Below are 19,577 nucleotides of genomic sequence, written 5' to 3' on the forward strand. Positions count from 1 at the left end.
TTTTTCTGCTTGTTCTTTTAAACAATAGTTTAAATGAAGGATTTACATCCAACCACCCTTACCCCACCTGGAACATTCAATCAACAATTTTTGATATTAAAGACAAAAATAAATAAGAACAATGCTTAAGCACATTTGCTTCTTTTTTTTGGTAGGAATTTATTACTCATATTTCCCATGGGGAAACTACACAGCCTCAAGATTTCCAAAAAAAGGTGCCTGTAATTACTTTTCTAAGCTTGTATTCATGCATCTGAATAAGTGAATTGATTGTGAATATGTTCTGCAGTTTCTAATAGGTCCTAACCATTAGGCTGATCAAAAATTTTTCAAGCACATTTATATTGTTGTAAAAACGCTGACATGTCAAAATGCAAACTTTCAAGATAAATATATGTTTTGCCAGTAAGAGAAACTGTGCGGGAGGGTTCTCGGGTCCAATTTTTGGTTTTTGATACACAGTCCGGCCTCATCTCCATCTGCACGCAGAACAGATAATAGCTCAGTGGGTAGCTGAGGTATTCCCCCGCCCCATGCGGAGGCCTGTGTTCAAGTTTGGCCTCTGCCTCGGTAATACACCGACTATGGGGCTAGGCTGAGATGCAATTCTTTATTTCCTCCAGAAAATTTCCTAGCGTCGTCTATTTCATTCTGACATAGAACAAATGTCCAAATCGCAATTTTCTTTTACAGAATGGATATTTTCCAGCTCAGGATTTTTTAAAAATACTGTTTGATCAGTGATAAAGTCACCATGTGCACTAAAAGCAGATGTAACTCCACTAATTGTTGCTAGATATCCAGCATGCTTCCTTGCCTAGTAGGCGATACGGGAACAAGTGTGCAGGAATTAAATTTATTCTTGGAAGGATTTTAAAATATTTCATTTTAGAATCGCTCGACAATTGTGCAGTAAAGCCCTTTATATGTAATTTGCCCCTCCTCGATGTATGCATTTAACTCTCCTGCTTTCTACTCATAATATCATAGGAGTGTAATATTATATATTTATGATTCTATCATGGCCTGATTTTGAAGCGAAGGGAAGCTGTGCATGCTCAGGGCCTCTGAGAAATACACCAGGCGCTGGCAGGGAAGGAGCCTTCCCTCATGACACCCCGAGGTTCCCCGGTGCCGTACCAGTACCTCACATTGGACCGGACCTCTGCAGCCCCCCAGGAGCCCCCGAGTCCTTCTCGCCCACCACCACCACCTGCACTGCTGAAGCGACAGCCAGCGGCTCTGCTGGCGCCAAGGCGCTGGCCGGAGAGCAACATTTCGGCCGCGGCGAGGACGCGGGCTCGGGCGTGGGGACAGCTGGCCCTGACCCCAACGGGCCGCCCGCCCGCCTAACGGTCGCAAATCCGTCTAACGGCCGGCGCGGCGCGGCCTGGCTGCAGGCAGGCACCCCCGGGAGCCCCGCAGCCAAACTTCCCCCTGATCTCTGAGGGGAGAAGGGGGGCGACCGGGCACGGGAGGTCGGGACCCCCCCCTCCGCCCCCCGACAGGTCGGCGCGGAGTTCTTGCCTCCCCCCCTACGCGGACACGCTCCTCAGGGTGCTGCCTCAACTCTGCCCCGGGGCGGGCAGCCCCGCCGGCGGGCTCCGGCGGGCCCCTCAGGCGGAGGGCCGGGGGCGCAGCCTCCTCCTCCCGCCGGAGGCGGCCCCGCGCCGCCCCCCGCTGACCCCCACCCGAGGCGGGAGGGCGCCAACCCGCGCCTCCGCCGCAGCGCGGGCCGGCAGCGCGTCCCGGCCCCGGCCGGGGGCCATGGAGCACAGCGGGCCCCGTACCCGGCCGGGCCGCCCCGGCCGCGGCCCGGCCGCAGCCCCGGCAGCTCACGGCTCCGGCGGCGCGGGGCACGGCTGGCCGGCGGGGCTCCCCGGCCGGGCGGGGAGGAGGGGAGGGCCGGCAGTGGGGGATTCTTGGCCCCCCAAAGGAGGTGGGGGAGGCGGGGGAGGGGAGGCGGGGGGGGAGGGGAGGCTGAGCTCCCGGAGAAGGAGACGATCGCTCGCACAAAATCCTGCGTCTTCAAAGCAGCCCCAGCGGGCAGGGTAAGTATTTTGGGGGAGCCTCCTCCCCGACCCCCCCCTGCCCCTGCAGGGATGGGGAGCGGGGAAAGGATGCGTGCGGCCGCCCCGGGCGGGGTCTCCCCGCCGGCTCGGGGCGGGGGGATTGTGCACAGGGCCCGTTCCCTGGTGCGGGATCGGTTCAAGGCAGCGAGGTTCAAGCCTCAGCGCTGCCTTCCCCGGCTGGGGACTGAGGAGACGGGGGGGGATGGGTCTGCCTGTGTTGCCGTGCGAGGGTCTGGAACCCCCCCAGCCGCCCCCCCACCTACCCACCCCCAAGCGCGTCAGGGCTCTGCTTCTCCCAACCAAGCTTCCCCGTGGCTTTTCTTTGCTCCTTAAAAAAAAAAAAATATATATATATATATATATATATATGCCCCAAAGCTAGAGAGAGTGAGGCGGTCGGGGGGTGGGGGGGGGGGAAGGGCTTCTCTGAGGAGCGGGAGAGAGGCGGAGGGAGAGCCGCCAAGAGCCTGGCAGCTCCCCTTGCTCTGCCTCAGTGCTGCTCTGCCGGCGCTTGCCTGCCGCCGGGCGTGAGGACGGGGGTGTGTGAAGGTAAGGGCTGTCACCGTGCTCTCGGGGAAGGGCAGCGCTGCCCTGCCCGCGCCTGCCTCTCCGGCCGTGCGAGTGTCTGCTCGCCAAGGGGGAGAGCAGCCCCCTGCCCCACGCGTGTCCAGCTGCCGCCCGCGAGCTAGCCGGCAAGTTACTTTGTTCGCAGAGTTCCGGCGGAGGCTGGGCTGCCGCGGGCGGGCGGCGGTGGCGACCCCCGGGCGCCCGGCACCGCCGCCAGCCCGCCCGCTCGCGGGGTGCCCCGGCGTGCCGCTCTCGTCCCCCCGTGTTCAGGTGTCACCAGCCGCCACCGGAGACTTCCCGGGAGGGAAGCCCCCGAGGAAAATCCGTGTGCGCCTTCCCCATAGCTTCTTCTCGTGTAGCCGGGGGACGGGGTAGTGGAAGTGGAAGAACTTTGCTTTGTCGTAGGAGAGGATTTAGTGACCTCCGAAGTTTTGTTCCGGGAGGAAACCGTTCGATAAGTTTTTCAGGTTTCATGCTAATTTTCCTGTAATTTATTGCGCTCTTATTTGGTATCCAGCACGCTCAAAGCAGTGGAGCAGAAAAAAAGATTAGGGACGTTTAGGTAGGGATTTCATTGCTTTTAATACGCTGCTTTTTTAATACCTGCATTTTATATTTTGCACCTTAAGATGGGTAGTGTGGAATACATTTATAAATGCATATACTTGCCTGTGGATAACGCAGAGGATAAAGATGGGAAACATGCAGAAACTAGACAGATTTTAAACATTCCATTCTCTTTGGCGGAAGATCAATAGTTGAAGATTTCTGCTTACACAATCTATACCTTGACAATATCATAATTAAGAGATCTGCTGATAATGCTGATATTGATAGCCATTTCAACTTCAGTTAAGGCTTAATAAATTTAGTAGGTAATTTGGACTACTATAAAGGAGCTTTGGATATTCTGGATAAACTGATAAGTAGGCAAGAATATTAAACTTTGTGATTGGCTCCTGATGAAGTGAACTCTTCAGTTTTTCAAAATAATATCAGTAGATATTTAAAATACAAGACTACATTTTAAATGTGCATGTCTGAAATTTTACAGCAAAAAAAAAGAGTGTATCTTTTGAGAAGACCAATTAAGGAGTCATTACATGATGGTAATCTGTGTTGCACCCATTCGTAATAAACAGGTTCATGATGCCAGGCACTGTAAATTTTCTGGTAGTGTACTACACCAATAGGGGGGGTTAATTTCTATTTTACATACGGATTTTTTTGAAATTATTAAATGTAATGGCTGTCCCATGTATGATACATACATGAATTGATTGATATTAATTATTACCCATGAAGTGTTAATGGTATGTTTAAACAGTTTTAGCTTGGCTCTTCTGGTTTATTTCATTGTCTCAAGCTATCTGAGATAGAAGACTCTTAAAATTTCTTGCTTGTACATTATTCCCTCTATCTCTTCTCTCCCTGCTCTCCTTCAGTCTAATTTAAAGCAGAGTAGCTGCTGAGAATACCTGTACATGTTCGTGTGAAGAAAAATGCCCATTTTAAAGATACACAAATCTTCTTGGTAGATGAGAGCAAACCCTTCATCCCCTGTACGAAAACATATTGAGCTGGTATTAATAAGATACTTGTTTTGGTATTAGTTTGTGATGCCAAACAACAAACATGAGAGAATGTAAAGATAAAGCTGGCGCTCTGATCTTTGTTTAAACAGGTCATGGTTTTTATTTAATGCTGTGTGCTCATTACAGGAACTGTCAGCAGGAATGTAAAGCGGACTGGAGTTCTGATTTGGCATACATAGCTGATTCTGACATTGATGTTTCTGCTTCTTGAGTTAATGGTTCATAGAATATGGTGTTGTTTGTGATTGCATTTATTTAATCAAATTTATTATATGGAATTAGAAAAAAAGTCTGGATTATGTCCTTTTAAGAACCAAATATGATCAGATCTGCTGCCTCAGGTGCAGTCCTCCTCACCTGAAGAGTTACACAGGAGTGGGCTCTTCTGTACACTAGGACATGTAGGGGTGTATAAAAAGGTTACTGTTTTTGAAGGCAGCTAGAGTTCTGCCATTGAATTACAAGGAAGGAGACTCAAATCGCCTGAAACCAGATAACTGCTTAGTCGCTTACCCAGGCAGTTTCTTTTTTCAGACATATGGAAACAATATAAAACATTAAGTAAAAAAATGCATTTATAATTGATAATTTTAATATTTTTGTCCCTGAAAACAGTTTTCATCTCAAATGATTAATAAACACAGTAAAAATAAATCAATGCAGTCCATTTGATTGAGCCTTGTTTTGAAGAATTTAGAGAGGATGTGTAAGGTAATCTGAGGGAAAAGCCTTTTCACATGTTCCTGTTACATTGAGATATATTAGAATATCACAATGTACAGTTTGAGCTCTCAGAGTAAGACTAAGTGCAGTGCTGGAAACTTTAATTTGGGTGTTCTGGATCGTACACCAGTTTGGATTCTGTGATCATTGTCCATAGGTAAATTGGGTGTGTGTGAGAGTGTCTGAGAGCAAGGTGGTCTCTAATTGTTATTTCTAACTTAGATACATGCTTGTTTCAGTTCTGGATGTTCTAGGTTGTGTTTCAAAATATAAGCAAGGTTAGTAATTTAAGAGGGTCCTTTAAGGTCACTGGACTGTTATCCTTTGACTTCCTATTAGAAAATAATCTTTTCAGGCTGATGTTATTACAGATAAAATAACATGCGAATGTAATGCTTGGGCAAGGTTGCAGAATGACAGTCCAGTATAAGATCTATTGCAAAAAGGAGCAGAGCTGTCATGGTAATGGCTATTCACCTGCTTCTGCTGTGGCCACCTCTGGAGGGTAAAGCAGTTCATTCTTTGTGAATGCTCACTGCTTGACCTCATTGTTGAAACTGTCAACAAGTGTGACAGTTTTGCTGTGATTTGATACGACAGTGGAAATCGTATTAGAATTAACAAATAACTGTCACGGCATATATGTAGTAACTTGCAGTCATAAATGATTTGGGATTCATTACACTAACCTAAATACAAAATGCTTAGCGCTTTCCATTCAGTCACTATTTAAAATGCCATTATTTATCATGGGAGTAAGATTGAGTTCATAATGTCATTTAAATATGCTGTATTGTGTGTGACTATGGAGAGCCATACTAATATTAGCGTAATAAGGACTCGTCTTCTTTTTTACACAGATTCAGAGGTGTAATATATATGTATAATACATTTCAATTGCAAGTATTTGCCCTTACTTGTTATATATTTTTAATTTATACATTTCTGCTAAAACCAAGATTACTATATTTAGCTTATATTACTTTTTTGAAAGCTATTTTTTATGCGGCATGCCTTCTCGACCTTTTAAATTCAGTTCCTCTGCCATATAGCCAGTCCGGCTTCCCTTATGGCAGGTGAGGGTCTTGCCATTCAACCAAAGACTGAAGCCAGCAGAGCAGCTGTAGAAGCAGCATACGAAGGAGACCGATGGTTACTGATATTTTTGACTGTTTTTTCTCTGCCTTTTCCTAATTGGTTGTTTTGCTCAAGCTCCCTCTTTGCCAGCTCTTGCAGTCGCATCACTTAGCTTAATGTGCTGTATAGCTCAAACATCCTGCATGCCACTTTATTTCTTATCACCTTTTTTTCTCCTCTCACTGACTCTATCATATCCCGTCTTCTCTCTGCTTTTGTCTTTTGTGATGCTAATCCCACTTAATTTTTCCTTCTCCATAAAGGAAAATGGAAGGAACATAGTGCTCTGCCATTGCACTGATCATTTCTCTGCGTTGCTGTGTTATTTTTCTCCCATATCCTTCGTTGAGCTTCTGGACACCGTAAGCTGTTTGGGGCAGAGACTCTGTTACTGCATGGTTGTACAGTGCCTAGCATAGTGTGCTGTTGGAGTTCACTTGGTCTGTGGACACTCATATAATAATAAATAGTAATATTAGGGTTATTTCAACTTTGTGGGGCAGCCTTTCTTCTGGTTCCTTGGTAGTAAACAAAAAAATTTCTTACTCAGAGCTTATCTTCACTGTACTGCTGTCCTGAGGTATTTCTCAGTTTTGCCCCTCAACATTTTGTCCCTAGTGTGAGTAGTTTTTGGTAAAGTTCAAGATACCTTGCCTATTGCAGCAGGGGTGGGATGGATTAAAACTCAGCTACTACCAGTAGTTAATAATCTAGTACCTTGAATAAGAACCAAACAAAAAAAATGTCAGCTTCAACACGTTTCAGTGGAAACTTCAGATTTCGCAACACCAAAAAAATGTTCTGGTTTCACCAGGTTGATTAAGTAAGACAGAAGGGAAAAGAAAACCCAAAAATGTATAGTGGGTTCATTTCACTACTTCGATACTTTCCTCCTAAGTATTTTTAAATTTTTATTTCCCTCTACTTTTCACCCCTGAACTGTTTGGCTTTGTTTTAGCATCTTGTGCATCACATGAAAATTTGTAGTCGGTTCAAATAAAATTTTCAACAGATTTTTTTCAAGCAGCCAGCGAATCAGCTGATGTACAGTGCATACAGCTCGGAGTCACAGTTCGGAGGCAGCCAGCCCAGTCACTGACCAGCTATTCCTGTCACTGGCACAGCCTGCACCGTGTTTTGCAGTGTGATAGCTTCCACCTGAGCTAGCCTAGCTGCCATGGAGTACCGTGAGTGCACTTTCAGTGTAGCTCTTCTGAATCTTGCTTCTTTTATGAGTAGCCTCTTCAGCTTCAGGGAGAGCAGTGATTTGAAGCATCCCTGTGTGAGAAAGGCACTGCAGGACTGGATGCTTTGCTAATCAGTAGGATGCATTATAGGTCTCAAGAATATCCAGAGGTGTTTGACCTGAAACGCTCCCCCTCAGGACTGTGTGTCTGGGACTTCCCCCATACTATCTTTCCTCTCTCTCCTTCTTTGAAGGAAAGGGTTTAGTTGCCTTTGTCTCCATTTCCTGTGGACTGTGTAGGGGGGCTTTTTGTGGACACAACTTTACAGGTAGGAGGAGTGAGTGGCCCAAACAACTGTTAAGTAATTTTTCCTTGTATCAGTCCTGGGGAGGATACCTGGAAAAATAAACAGGAAAAACCCAGTGACTCCCTCCCTGAACATTAATCAGATGACATGAAGGATTTCAATGGGATGGATGCAGCTAAATGAGTAAAACGTGGAAACAACAAAATGAATAGGACAGTGTACTTCATTTTCAAAGTTTTGTGTCTTAAGGGAAAAAAATGTAGCTGTTAAGGATTTGCTTGATTAATTTTATAATTTAACTCCAGGCCTTAACAGAAAAAGATACACTGATCTCAGAAGTAGTATCACTATAAATGTATCTACGTGTAAGCTGCGTTCTACATTCTACCTTATATATATTTGTGTGCTGGTACTTTGGCATTTCATTCATCTTGAACTACAGGAATAGATTGGCCACTTTTATTTTCTGTTCTTGTGTACTGACGTAGAGATCAGCAACCTTTCAAGAGTTGTTACTGTTAGATTTCTTTCTGAAATCGGACGAGAATATTGGCAATAGAAATTCATCCACAGCCGAGAGGTGCTGCTGCACAAAAAGGGAAGACCCTGTGAACTGTCTTACTAGTATTAACTTGCCTGTGTACGAAGCAGCAGCTTGTGGCTCCTGCTAAACTGAGAGCAGGGGAGTTGCTGCCTCTGCTGCTGGCTGTTCCAGGGGTGCTGTGTGCCATTCACCTCTGCCCTGAGCCACCCCAGCATCTCTGCTGTACTTTGCTGACCCACAGACTGACGCTGCTGGTGACCGACACTGATTTTGAATGCTTACATGAAAACTGCTTGAACTGTCTACTAAAATAATCCTCTGCTCAGTATTAGGCTTTGACATACTCTGATGTAATTTTGGTATCGGAGCAAACACGCTAAATCAGATGGGATGTATTCTGCCCTCAGATATGCATGAATGATCAAATCGGTCAAATTCTGTGCATTTATACACAATTTCCGTTGAAATCTATTTGAATAAAGTATGTGTCGCAGGTAAATGGGACTTGACCCAGCAGGGCTTGTACAGATGAAGGCTAGGAAATGAGTGTGAGGCCACTTGTCACAAAAGGGTGAAGAAAAAGAACATTCTTCAGTGGAAAATTAAACCAAACTGTTTCTTTATATATATATAATGTTTCAGTACTTACATAGTCATCTCCTCAGTAAATAACATTTTAAGAGATTCAAGAGCTTAATGAGATGACATGCCCAAATTACAGACCGAAATGTAGAATCAAATCCCCGCAACCCTAATTTACTCCTGTTGGAATGTCCATTTTTGATCATTTCCCCACATAACCTGTATTTTTAGCTAGTTTCCCTTAGAATGAGTATTATTTTAGGACTTGTAATTTGTCTTTTATGAATGTATACTCATGATTTTCAGTAATGTAGATTTTGAAATACTGCCAGAAATGAAGGCAAATTTTTTAGAGTGAGGAACCAGTTTTGTGGCTTTTAGATATTTATTTAAAATTTCCTCCCCTAGAGGTAATTACTTAAATAGATTAGCTACCTCTGCAGGTATTTGGGGATAAATACAGGTAATATTGAGCCAAACCAGTATATTTTTCAGGGAAAATATTTGGTTTTACTTAAGAAAAATGTATCCATTTAAATATTTTATCCAAATATGATAGTTTTATACATTCAGGCAAGATCGTATGTAGGATTACAATAATGCATTTAGCCTTGACAAATGTTCAGTCCATTTGTAAATCTTAGAGTATTGCAGTGTTTAAATGTAAAATATATTGGATATATTGTAAAGTGGAAGTTTAAGGTGAAAACAAAGCAATATTATTAGGTTCTGTTTATTTTTTAAATTGAATAAATTAACAGTTATTTGTATGGATGAGAATTTGATTCAAAAAATTATACTGCTGATGAGCCAAAATAAAATTAAATCTTCATAAACAGAATATTCAGCTACAGTAGTTTTGGGAACCTAGGTAGGGAAATGAGAAAAAGTAATTTAAAATCATACAATCATAATTCAAAATAAGACTAGCTAAGAAGGTATCTTAAGTGGTAACTGCTTTAAATAAATACAGAATTAGATTTCATAGGTAAATGTGCAATTTTTGTGTTCTCTGAACGCATCCATCTATCTCTTTTTCTTGATGCCAGGTCAGAACTTGGGCATATAGTAGGTACAGTATATTTTTGGGGGGAACCCCACAGAAGTGGATGTTAGGGCATTGTTCCAAAAGACAACTAATTTATCTCATTTCCTACTTGCTCTGTCTATATAATCTTTTTATGACAGTTAAAGCTAGCAAGTACATGAGTATCCTTTATAAATAAAGTAATGAGAGAAACGTATAATATTTGTGTTTGAGAGCAATGTAAGAAAGCTAATTTGAAGAAAAAAATTAATTTCAGTGAAGAATTTTGTCATACCGTATTTGATTGGTCATTATAATCAGCAAAGGAGAACAAGGATGTGTGTTTTAGCATGGTGAGGAATATCTTGGGGGATTTTGTTCTTTCTTTTCTAATACAGGTTAAGGTAATTTTAATCACAGAGAAATAAGAGGTCTTATTTAAGTCACTGAATTTTTTTCACATTACAAAACAGATTGCTCCGTGCCCTGTAGATCTGCAGTTAACAAATATGTGATATATATGATGAGGCACTGAAGTATTTATTGATAGGTGAAATAGGAGATTCTAAACAGAAGAGGATAGATCTTGCATTTCTTCTCATTGAAGTCAGTAGGATTTTGAGGCATAGAAGTAACTCAGAATTATGCCCCCTGGTTTTGGTTACATGAGTGGGAATAGCTCTGACTTCCAGGGAAGAGATACGGTCGCAGAACTGAGTATTATTTGACTTCTAACAGGTAGCAAATTTAGATTTGCTGGCACAGAAAACCATCTCAGACATGTTTTAAAAAAACCGCCCAAAGAGTTCCCTTAGTAAATCATGGGGATGGTGTAACTTCTTTCAGCAGAAGCCACTGAAGAGAGCAGAGGCTGAACAACGGGATGCTTAAGATCTCTTTCAATGAAGATACACCATAGGCAAAGGTTTTTGAAAATACCATAGTGGAGCATATGTGCTCTAGTTACCAGATGAGGATTGTGAAATCAATGGTAAGAGCCATGGTAAAGAGGCATTTGTAAAGGTTTTATTCCAATTTTTGACCTTAAGACAACTTTACAAACTTGCACAGCAATGTACCTACATGTTATGCCCTGAGGAGCAGATGGAGCAGTGTATGTTGCCATCTCATGGTACCCACAGAATGGATTGGTGAGCGCGTTCCATTTTTTTTTTAGTGGAGATAAATCTGCATTACAAAACTTACTCTCATTTGTACATTTATTTGCTGCTTAAAACTGGGGATTTCTTAGCCTGTGTGGATATGAAGTTAGAGCTGCCCTTCAGTGGTGGTCTCTGCAGCGGAGGCCTGAGGCACGCAGGCGGGCCAGGGAAGCGGGCCAGGCCTGGCGCGGGTGCAGCCCCTCTGCGCGCGCTCTCTCTGTGCTGGGGATGGAGGGCTGCAGGCTTGAAGGCTGTCACCCTGGCACATTTCACCACCGTTAAACTGGCATTTAGAAAAACTAATGCTCTCAAATGCCGTACTGCTTCTGTAGCTGAAGTAAGGTTAGGTTTCCTGGCAGGATTTCTAGGTCACTGCACTCATCATGAAGAACTCTGGGAGGTTTGTAAGAGTGGTAAACACCTTAAATGGCACCACAGGTTATGAGATTGTAGTTCAGTTATCCTTGAGGAGTCTGTTGGTTTTTTAATGCTGTTTAGTTCTCATTGACACAAATTGCAGGTACATAAAGTGTTTGCTTTGGGAAAAGGGGGCTTATAAGTGCATATTGCACTTCAATACATTGCAGTTTTATTTGTTTATTTTTTAAATGCAATGGGAAATGTTTCTGTCTATGGCAAATAGTATTTGTTTTGAAAGCCTAATGATTCCATCAGTAGAAATGTGCATGATCAACCTTAAGATCTACAAGTGTCTCGATGACATTTGATTATGCTGCCTTCGCTTGTCCTCATTTGTCAAGTGAGTCCAAACCAGTCTGCTAAGGGTAGACTTGGTGGTTTTGGTTTGCCAGGACTTGCATTCTGTTTCAGAAAATGAGGAGGAGGAAGAGGAGAGTGTATCCCTTCGGAAGAGGAGAGTGTATCCCTTTGGAAAAGCTTTAATCTGCAGAGTGATTTGACTGGCTCATCCTTTCTCACAGAATAATGCCTTTTTAGGATCATTTCAGTATTCATTTCCTGATGGCAGAACTGAAGATAGCAGACTAATTCAATTGATTGGCTTCTATCTGGAGTATCTGAAATGGGTATTTTAGACAGCAAAAAACCTTTAGCATTTTCAGCCTGTTTCTCATTGTAAGTGATTGCTTTATTGATTCCAGTATGTTCACTTACTGCTGGTCAGTCTATAACGAGCTTTGGGGGGGGGGGGATTAAACCAAAACCAGTAATTTGTGATAACGAAGCCAATCACTAGTGGTTATAGGTATGTTACTATGACAATTGGAACCATTGCTGCAGAATATTCTGTAGCGCTTTTTTTTGGGTTTAAATAAAGGGTCTACTTCCCCATGTAAAGGATGACCTAACAGTTTATGAAGAGCACTGTAATGCAGTGTAGGGGAAGACCTGAACCCTTTATGGAGCTCTTGGAAGGGTTTCTGGTTAACAGTATCCAAGATGTGCACAAGAAGCAAGTGTGTCACTATGGGGTCTATGACAAACTCTCATGTGCTTCTTTAAGGTATTTTACTGCTGTTGTCTTACTGGCTTTCCCTGAAAAAATATGGCTTTGATGTTTTATAGCTGCATGAAAATGCCTTTTTTTTGATACCACATTTCGTTTCTTCATTGCCTTCCTGTATCCCAGCTTGTCAGACTCTGAACAAAACTAACATGTTTTCTGTAGCTACCTCTTTGCCACTGATCTTGGTACTGCCGAGAGTCCCAGCATCCTCTTCTTTCTTTATGTTATTTCACTGTTATTAGTGCAAAATCTGGCAACCGCCTCTCTTGAACTCTTCCTGGGGTACACTATAGCCATGTTGTGCTTCTTGACCTCCAGATTTTTTGTAACCTAGAGAAGCTCATTGCTTAACAGATAACTCCTTCACCGCTTTCTCTCTTAATTTGTAACTTCTTTTTTATTACGTAATCATCACCAGTATTTTATCTTGGTTTCTAATTATTATTTCAGTGACATCTGCTTGAGCCATGTTGTTTTCAAGTCTAGATTCCTATTTTGTGTTGCTGGAATAATTTTCAAGTAGTCTCAGTGTTGTTTTTAGGCTTGAGACAAAGGGTAGATGATGGAGGGAACAGCGGGGATGATGGAATGAGATATGGTGAGAGACAGTGGACACGAGAAGGATGAATGTAGAATAAAGCAGAATCTGTGAGTGAAGAAGTGAGATTAAAATAAAATGTTGGCTTGAAATGGAAAAAAGAGAAATGGGATGCGTAAATAGGCTGGAAAATTCATGTAAAACAGGGAAATAATTATGCCAGCTATACAAGAAGGCTGTGAGATGAAAATACCAGAAATTTCAGGCTGAAAAAGTAAAAAAATCTTAGTACAAAGATTTATTTGAGGACCTCATCAAAGGACTTAAATATATGTCTGGGTTCAAGCACCTGCCTAGTCCAGTAATTCCTTAGGAGAGATGTTGCAATCCACATAGTTTGTGGCCTGATGAAGCCTTCTGAAGATGGTGGAGCAGTGTCCACTGTACACAGTGGGCTTTGGGTCAGAGCTCTGTGAACATTTGAACACATGCTGGAGAAAGCAGCAGAAAAATAATGTATGGAGAACATTCCTGCCATCAGTTAGAAGATGGCTTAGCTGATTTAATAGCTTTTTCTCAGTCTGTGATTCTAACAGCCAGGTTTGTGATATTTATTTTAGTATTCATGTTCTTGCAGTCCTTTTTACATTTCTCTGTTTTTCCCTGGCAGACATCCCGCAGCTCCGTAAGTCTGGGGGAAGAGGATGGTTAGCATGTTGTTGCTGTGGGGATTTGAGTCTTAATGCTCTGTGTTGGTAATGCTGGGCATATAATTTAAAAACTTGCATGCTATAGAAGCAGATAATTATTTCCTTGCTTCATTTTATACTCTGGTTTGGGAAAGGAAGAAATTTCAGCATATTAAAAGAAAGAAAAAGTTACGATTTGGGGGACGATTGGAAATGGAAACAGAAAGAGGGGAGTAATGGGTGTCAGTCTGGTTATCAGTCAAGCTGGAAAGAGACAGCTTGTTCTGTCGAACACCAAGAATGTTAGTAGTCAGCCAACCACTTATGCAGGAAGAAAACCCTAGACTGAAAGGTAAGGTTCAAAGACATCTGTGTATGTTTCTGAAATGAGCTTGAATTAAGCTTGCTATTGAATTATGCTTACTGATTATGTGTGTTACATATCTGATTTTTGTTTAGCACAGGCTATTCATATGATTGCTAGTTATTTTATTTTTATTGCAGGATCTGGCGCTTTCTTTTCTTCTCCAGTCTTGGATGCTTTTTATGTGTCCAGGGTTGATGTTGGGTGACTGTCATTTGGCAGTGCTGTGGCATATCTTTTTTTTTTTTTCCTTTTTTTTTTTCCTTACCTCAAGTGAAATACGTTGTCTTCCCATTTTCTACATGTTTATATGGTGAACTTCTTGCTGAATGTCTATGGCTAGCATCCTCTCAAGCTGGCCTAATGGTGTGATTCACACGCTCTCCCATGTGCAAGGATTGATTCCCTGCTTAAAAGAACTCTTCAGCACTAAAGGGTGTATCAGCGGTGTGCTGGCTGTGGTTTGTTTCTGTTCGCAAACAGATTTGTTCTTTTGAGTTAGTTTGTGTTGGTAAGTGCTATTTTCCACTTACCCAGAAAGAGGAAGCAGAGCTTGAGTGGATATTGGGGTACCTGAATACATCTGCTGTTTCTGCAGCAGATTTGATGTATAACTTGGGAGAAGTCATAAAAGAGGAGGCTGACAGAGGCCGTTTTCTCAGCTGCTGTGAGCTCCTGAGAACTTACTAAGGCCAAAGGGAGATTCTAGGTTCTTAAGGCGGTGCCTTAACTCCTTTGTAACTGCAGTTCAGTTGTGTGTAAAGTGGGCGTAATCCCTGGATTATAAAACAAAGGCTGTGTTTTTCAGGTAGTTTGAAATCCTTATGTAGAGCTGTGGAATCATAAATTATTAATCTTACTGGAGAATATTTCTAGAGGTCACCAGTTCTAATAGTTTATTTCAAACAGAAGTATGTTCACTTAGAACAGTTTGCCCCCTATAAAATCTCTGACCTTGCCTATTCAAACTTCTTTACAAATGCATCATTTAATACAGGAAGCTCCTCAGGGAGGGTTCTTCACATCTGCCATCATAATTTCTTATTTCCTAAATGCAGCAATTTGTACTTCATTATTCTTACAAGGATCATGCCTCCTTTCCCTCCCCCTGCTCTGGCACATTCCTTTGTGCCACTGCTTGTTCCGTAGCCTGAACAAGGCATCTGAGAGTGTTTAAAATCCAAAATTTTCTTTGTTGTTATTCTACCATTTCCTTACCACGCAATTCTAGGGGAGGACATGAAGGAATCTGCTCTTTTATCCTCGCACTGTTTTCCTGCAGGTTGTTAGTGACAGCAAGTTGTTATCATTTTACAGCCATTCAGCAAGTAACAAAACTGAGCTGAATCTCTCCTTTCAGTTTCCTAAGGACAAGATTTCCCAAAACAAAAATGCACCAGCCACTTCGTGGAGCACTTAACATCTGTAGTAGTTAAGCAAAGGACTGAAGCCCAGATTTTTAAAGATGCTTAGGTGCTTGACTGCCACTAGAACTGAATTGGACCTAAGTACCTGTAAAGAGCTTTAAAAATTTGAGTGACTATGAAGACCTCCCTCATCCATCACTCTTGGCAGTGGTCCCTTCAGAATGGAAGTAAGGCACATCAGCAAGGTCACATAAAATACTTGTAGTCCTGCTTTCCAGAAACTGCACATATTAAGTGAATTGCTGCATTCTAGCATGGCTTTTCATGAAATACATCTTCTGAAGCAGATTACTTATATTCCCTAGAAGAAAAGAGCCCTTGCTTGCATGAAAGTAAATATTTAAGACAGGCAACTTTTAAAAAGGATACAAAATTATACTGTAAAAATACCCACTTTTATACCTTATAATCCATTTTTTATTAAAACTGGGAAATAAAGTAGAATTCACATTTAAATTACTTTCTGCTGTTTCATTCCAGTTGGTTTCACTTTGCTGTTCGTCTAGCCATTTTCAGTGCTGCTGTTTTAGACTTGCATAACGTTCAGGGGAAAAATTTATTCCCAAACATAAAACCTGTATGGATTTTATTTTTTTAAATGTTTAATAACATTTAACTGTGTGTTAGCCTTTGAATCACTTTCTTTTCCAGTGAATCCAGAATGTTGGGCTAGTGCTGACTGAGAAGAGAATGTGTTGGAAGGGGGGAGCCCTTCGCATCTGTGTCAGGAGTTGCTTCAGTGATGCTATAAACCAGGAGCATGTGCCCAGAAGGCCGTTTGCTGTGTTCCTTAGGATGTAAAGAACAACCACTTGCAATGCTTCCCTGTAATAAGTGGCATGGACTTTCTGAAGAATTGGTTAAACTGATGCTTGTTTAATTAACTCGCATTTTAGTTGTGCACAGCCATGTATTCAGTTTCGGGTTTGGTGATTTTTTTGTGAAGGAGGATGGGGAATAAACATTCAGTAATGCAATAAAAAAAGAAAGGAGAGTAAAAGATTGTGTTGAAGAAACATTATTATTTGACGCACCATTCTGAAGAATGACTGCCTTGTCTTTTAGATTTGTATTAAATGTCTGAAATATTTGAGCAAGTTGCCCCTGTGTTCTTTAGCAAGTTTACTTCCACTCCCTGCTTCCCACCTCCAACTAAAGTATGTTCATCAAATTGCTGGGTTGGAAAGGTTTGTGATGAGTTCTTTGAGCTGTGTGTCTTCATCGCTCCATATCCCCCCTTCATCTTCATCTCATATTGAATAAAGCAAATTCCAAACAGATTAACTGTCAAACAGTTATGCTCCATCTCTTCAATCTGCTTTTAGGTTTTTCAAAGGGGAGTGTGCTGATTAGGTAAGGAGATGACATGGTCTTCTTCCATCGATGTAGGAAGATAGCAGATATGATCGCCTGAAAAAGCTGAACTACACAGTGCAAGCATGGCTTTCGCCCAGTCGCACATTATGGCAGCTAGAAGGCATCAGCACAGTAGACTCATAATTGAAGTGGATGAGTACAGCTCCAACCCCACACAGGCTTTCACGTTCTACAACATTAACCAGGGACGTTTTCAGCCCCCACATGTGCAAATGTAAGTATTATAGTTTTGTTATTGCTCTAGCACAGCCTTCTGAATTGTTATTGCCTTGTCGATGTAGTATTTGATGGACCAGTCAAAAAGAATTCAAAGAACACTGTTTTGCTGCCTTTCTAATAATAATTACTGTAATGATACAAAATCAGTCCGTTTGGAAAGTATAAGTACTTTGTTAAAGGATGGGAGAAAGATCATTCCACTAGCATAACTTTAATACATGATACTTACGTATTAAAAAGAGAAATAAACAACAAGCAGTGGTAATAAAATAAGACATGCTACAAGGATGATACTTTCTGCAATCTTAATAATGTTTGTTTGCATCATGCACTTGCTTGTTGATGTAAATAGTTGTTGAAAATACCAAGCCTGTATCTGTACAACACATACTGTTTGGTTAGTTATATTACAGCTACATACAAGGGAAAAATCACATCAATAAATAAAATAGTGTGGGCACCCATCCGACAACTTACTTTCATACTGATGTGGTGAAGATGCCAAGTGCTTAAAGAGTAATTAAAATAATGTGTTTGTTTCTGACTTCTTATATAATGACAACATCAGTAAAATTAACTGCTCTAAATGATTTACTTGTAACGTAAAGTGGAGAATTATAATTACAAAATGAAACCTGCCATAAAGTTTAAAGCCAGAAGGAAGAGCAAAACAGTAAAGCTATTACAAATAAATTAAGTATAAAATTCTACTGTAAAATATTTTTATAGGGAATAAAAATGTCTGCACCACTTTATTGTGTTTATTAAAGAGAGAAGCAGCCTTATCTTTAGATCAGAAGGGTAGTTTTCATTTATTTAGAGGAAACTTTAGTTCCTTTAGGAAGACTGAATAAATAATCACCTCATTCACATTTTTGGTGTTTAATGTGATTTGGTAATTTGCAAACATAGGCCATGATTTCTGCAGTTAAAAAACTCAGCAATTATGACTGGTTGAATGCTATGTGTATATTCAGTGAATACTTACGTACATTCTTTGGCATAAATTAGATATTATATTAAAAAAATCTGAAGACTAACAGATATACCAGGGTGGTGAGCAAACACTCAGTTTTTGGGAGCAGTGCATTAGCTTGTGGTCTATGTTGGGGGTTTTTAGGTACTATTGAAATACAAACAGTAAAATGAGTTGAGTGTTAGCACTGGGAAACATCTTTTGTTTATAGAGCTGGCAAATGGTAGCAAAAGTACAAACAAACAAATGTAGGTTCAGATATACTTTTACAAATAAAAATGCTGAATGCAGGTTGCTTTATTTGTCGAGGCTTAGCCATTCTTTGTGAATATTCAGACAGTTCCTGCGCACTCATGAATTTGTTCACTGGTCTTAAAAGCTGAATGCTTTTTACTGGGCTGAAAATAAGTTTTTTATTAGTATCCACTTGGTACTCAACAATATGTGGTTTAAACTTCTAACCAGTAACAAATCATATTACTGGAGGGCTCAGACAATCAACTGCATGATAGAAGTTCAGCACCTAAGCAAGTAGTTGGAAATAAGCTGTTCTTAGAAATGGTTCCTCAGAAGAGTTGAGCAGTCTGTCATGAATGATTAATACTGTTGAAGAAGCTTGTGCAAATAGAAAAACAGGCTAAATCAATCGAAACATTTACCACAGTCTGACCTAGTCTTTGTCTTGGTACAGAAATTGTAAATAATGTTTCTGAATACCAGCAGGATTGCTTTTACCTCCTACCAATGAATAGAATAGTAACAAAGAAGGGAAAAGTAGACATAAAAAGTGTAACAAAAGCACCTTTTATTAATGTGATTGTTATGGGTGAAATCTTAGCCCTGCTTTAGTCCATGCAAGTTTTGTCATTAACTTCAGGGAGGTGAGGGCTTTGCCTTGTCTTTGTGTGTAGTTCAAAATACCTAGATTAGTGACGTTGCAGGCAATCATAAACAGATTTCACATAGACCTGTTGACATTTGAACTTGTAGTAAACTACTTAACCACAGGGGGGTTTTTTGTGCTCCTTTCCTGAGTTTAATCTTGCAGCTCTTCCTTGGCCCTCCGTGCAGTTTTATATTTCTTGTTTCACTTCTTAGCACCCATGACATGCTGACAGCCCTTTCCTAGCCCCATCTTAGTCTAGCATCCCTGTGCTTGTGAGATGACTGGGTTGCCACTGATAAGAAGGGTGGTAAATTCTGACAGTGTTTTCAAGTCCATCAGTAGTTTCTGGGAAGTTCCTGTCTTGCTCCTCTGTGAAACCACTGAAATCTAGTGTATAAACTAACCTCTGGCAGGGTTTTGCTCTGAGATTTTTTAACTTTGCTTTTCAATTTCTCTGCAAGTTTTCATACTGGTTTAAAAAAAAACAAAAGCATTTGCACAAAAATAATCAGCAGATCTTTATTCCTCTGCTCACGCTGCAAACAGTGCACTGGGTGTTGGTGTGACAGCTGCTGTGGGAATGCGTTACACAAGAATATGGGGATTGAGCCTTCAGAAATTATTTCCAGTAATACAACTTAAATGTGTTTGTGAAACTTGACATATGTTTTTACCTATATCCGGCCTCAGTGTGTGCATATCACTTCAACG

The 19,577-nt window shown here is 41.4% G+C and overlaps 1 protein-coding gene across 2 annotated transcripts in view; it reads left to right on the forward strand.

Annotated features, from left to right (window-relative positions):
• Positions 1-1,974: 1,974 nt before the first annotated feature.
• The window catches only part of MPPED1 (metallophosphoesterase domain containing 1), a 65,826-nt gene continuing 48,223 nt past the window's right edge, over positions 1,975-19,577 (forward strand). The window contains exons 1-2 of one of the 2 annotated variants that reach the window (XM_072850158.1): positions 1,975-2,051; positions 16,734-16,999. In XM_072850158.1, the coding sequence (XP_072706259.1) occupies positions 16,848-16,999 (152 nt within the window). In that variant the 5' untranslated portion in view covers positions 1,975-2,051; positions 16,734-16,847. The remainder of the gene's footprint in view (positions 2,052-16,733; positions 17,000-19,577) is intronic. The other variant, XM_072850166.1, reaches the window with a different exon arrangement.

The sequence above is a fragment of the Ciconia boyciana genome, chromosome 1 (assembly GCF_034638445.1).
Source record: "Ciconia boyciana chromosome 1, ASM3463844v1, whole genome shotgun sequence".
Classification (NCBI taxonomy): domain Eukaryota; kingdom Metazoa; phylum Chordata; class Aves; order Ciconiiformes; family Ciconiidae; genus Ciconia; species Ciconia boyciana.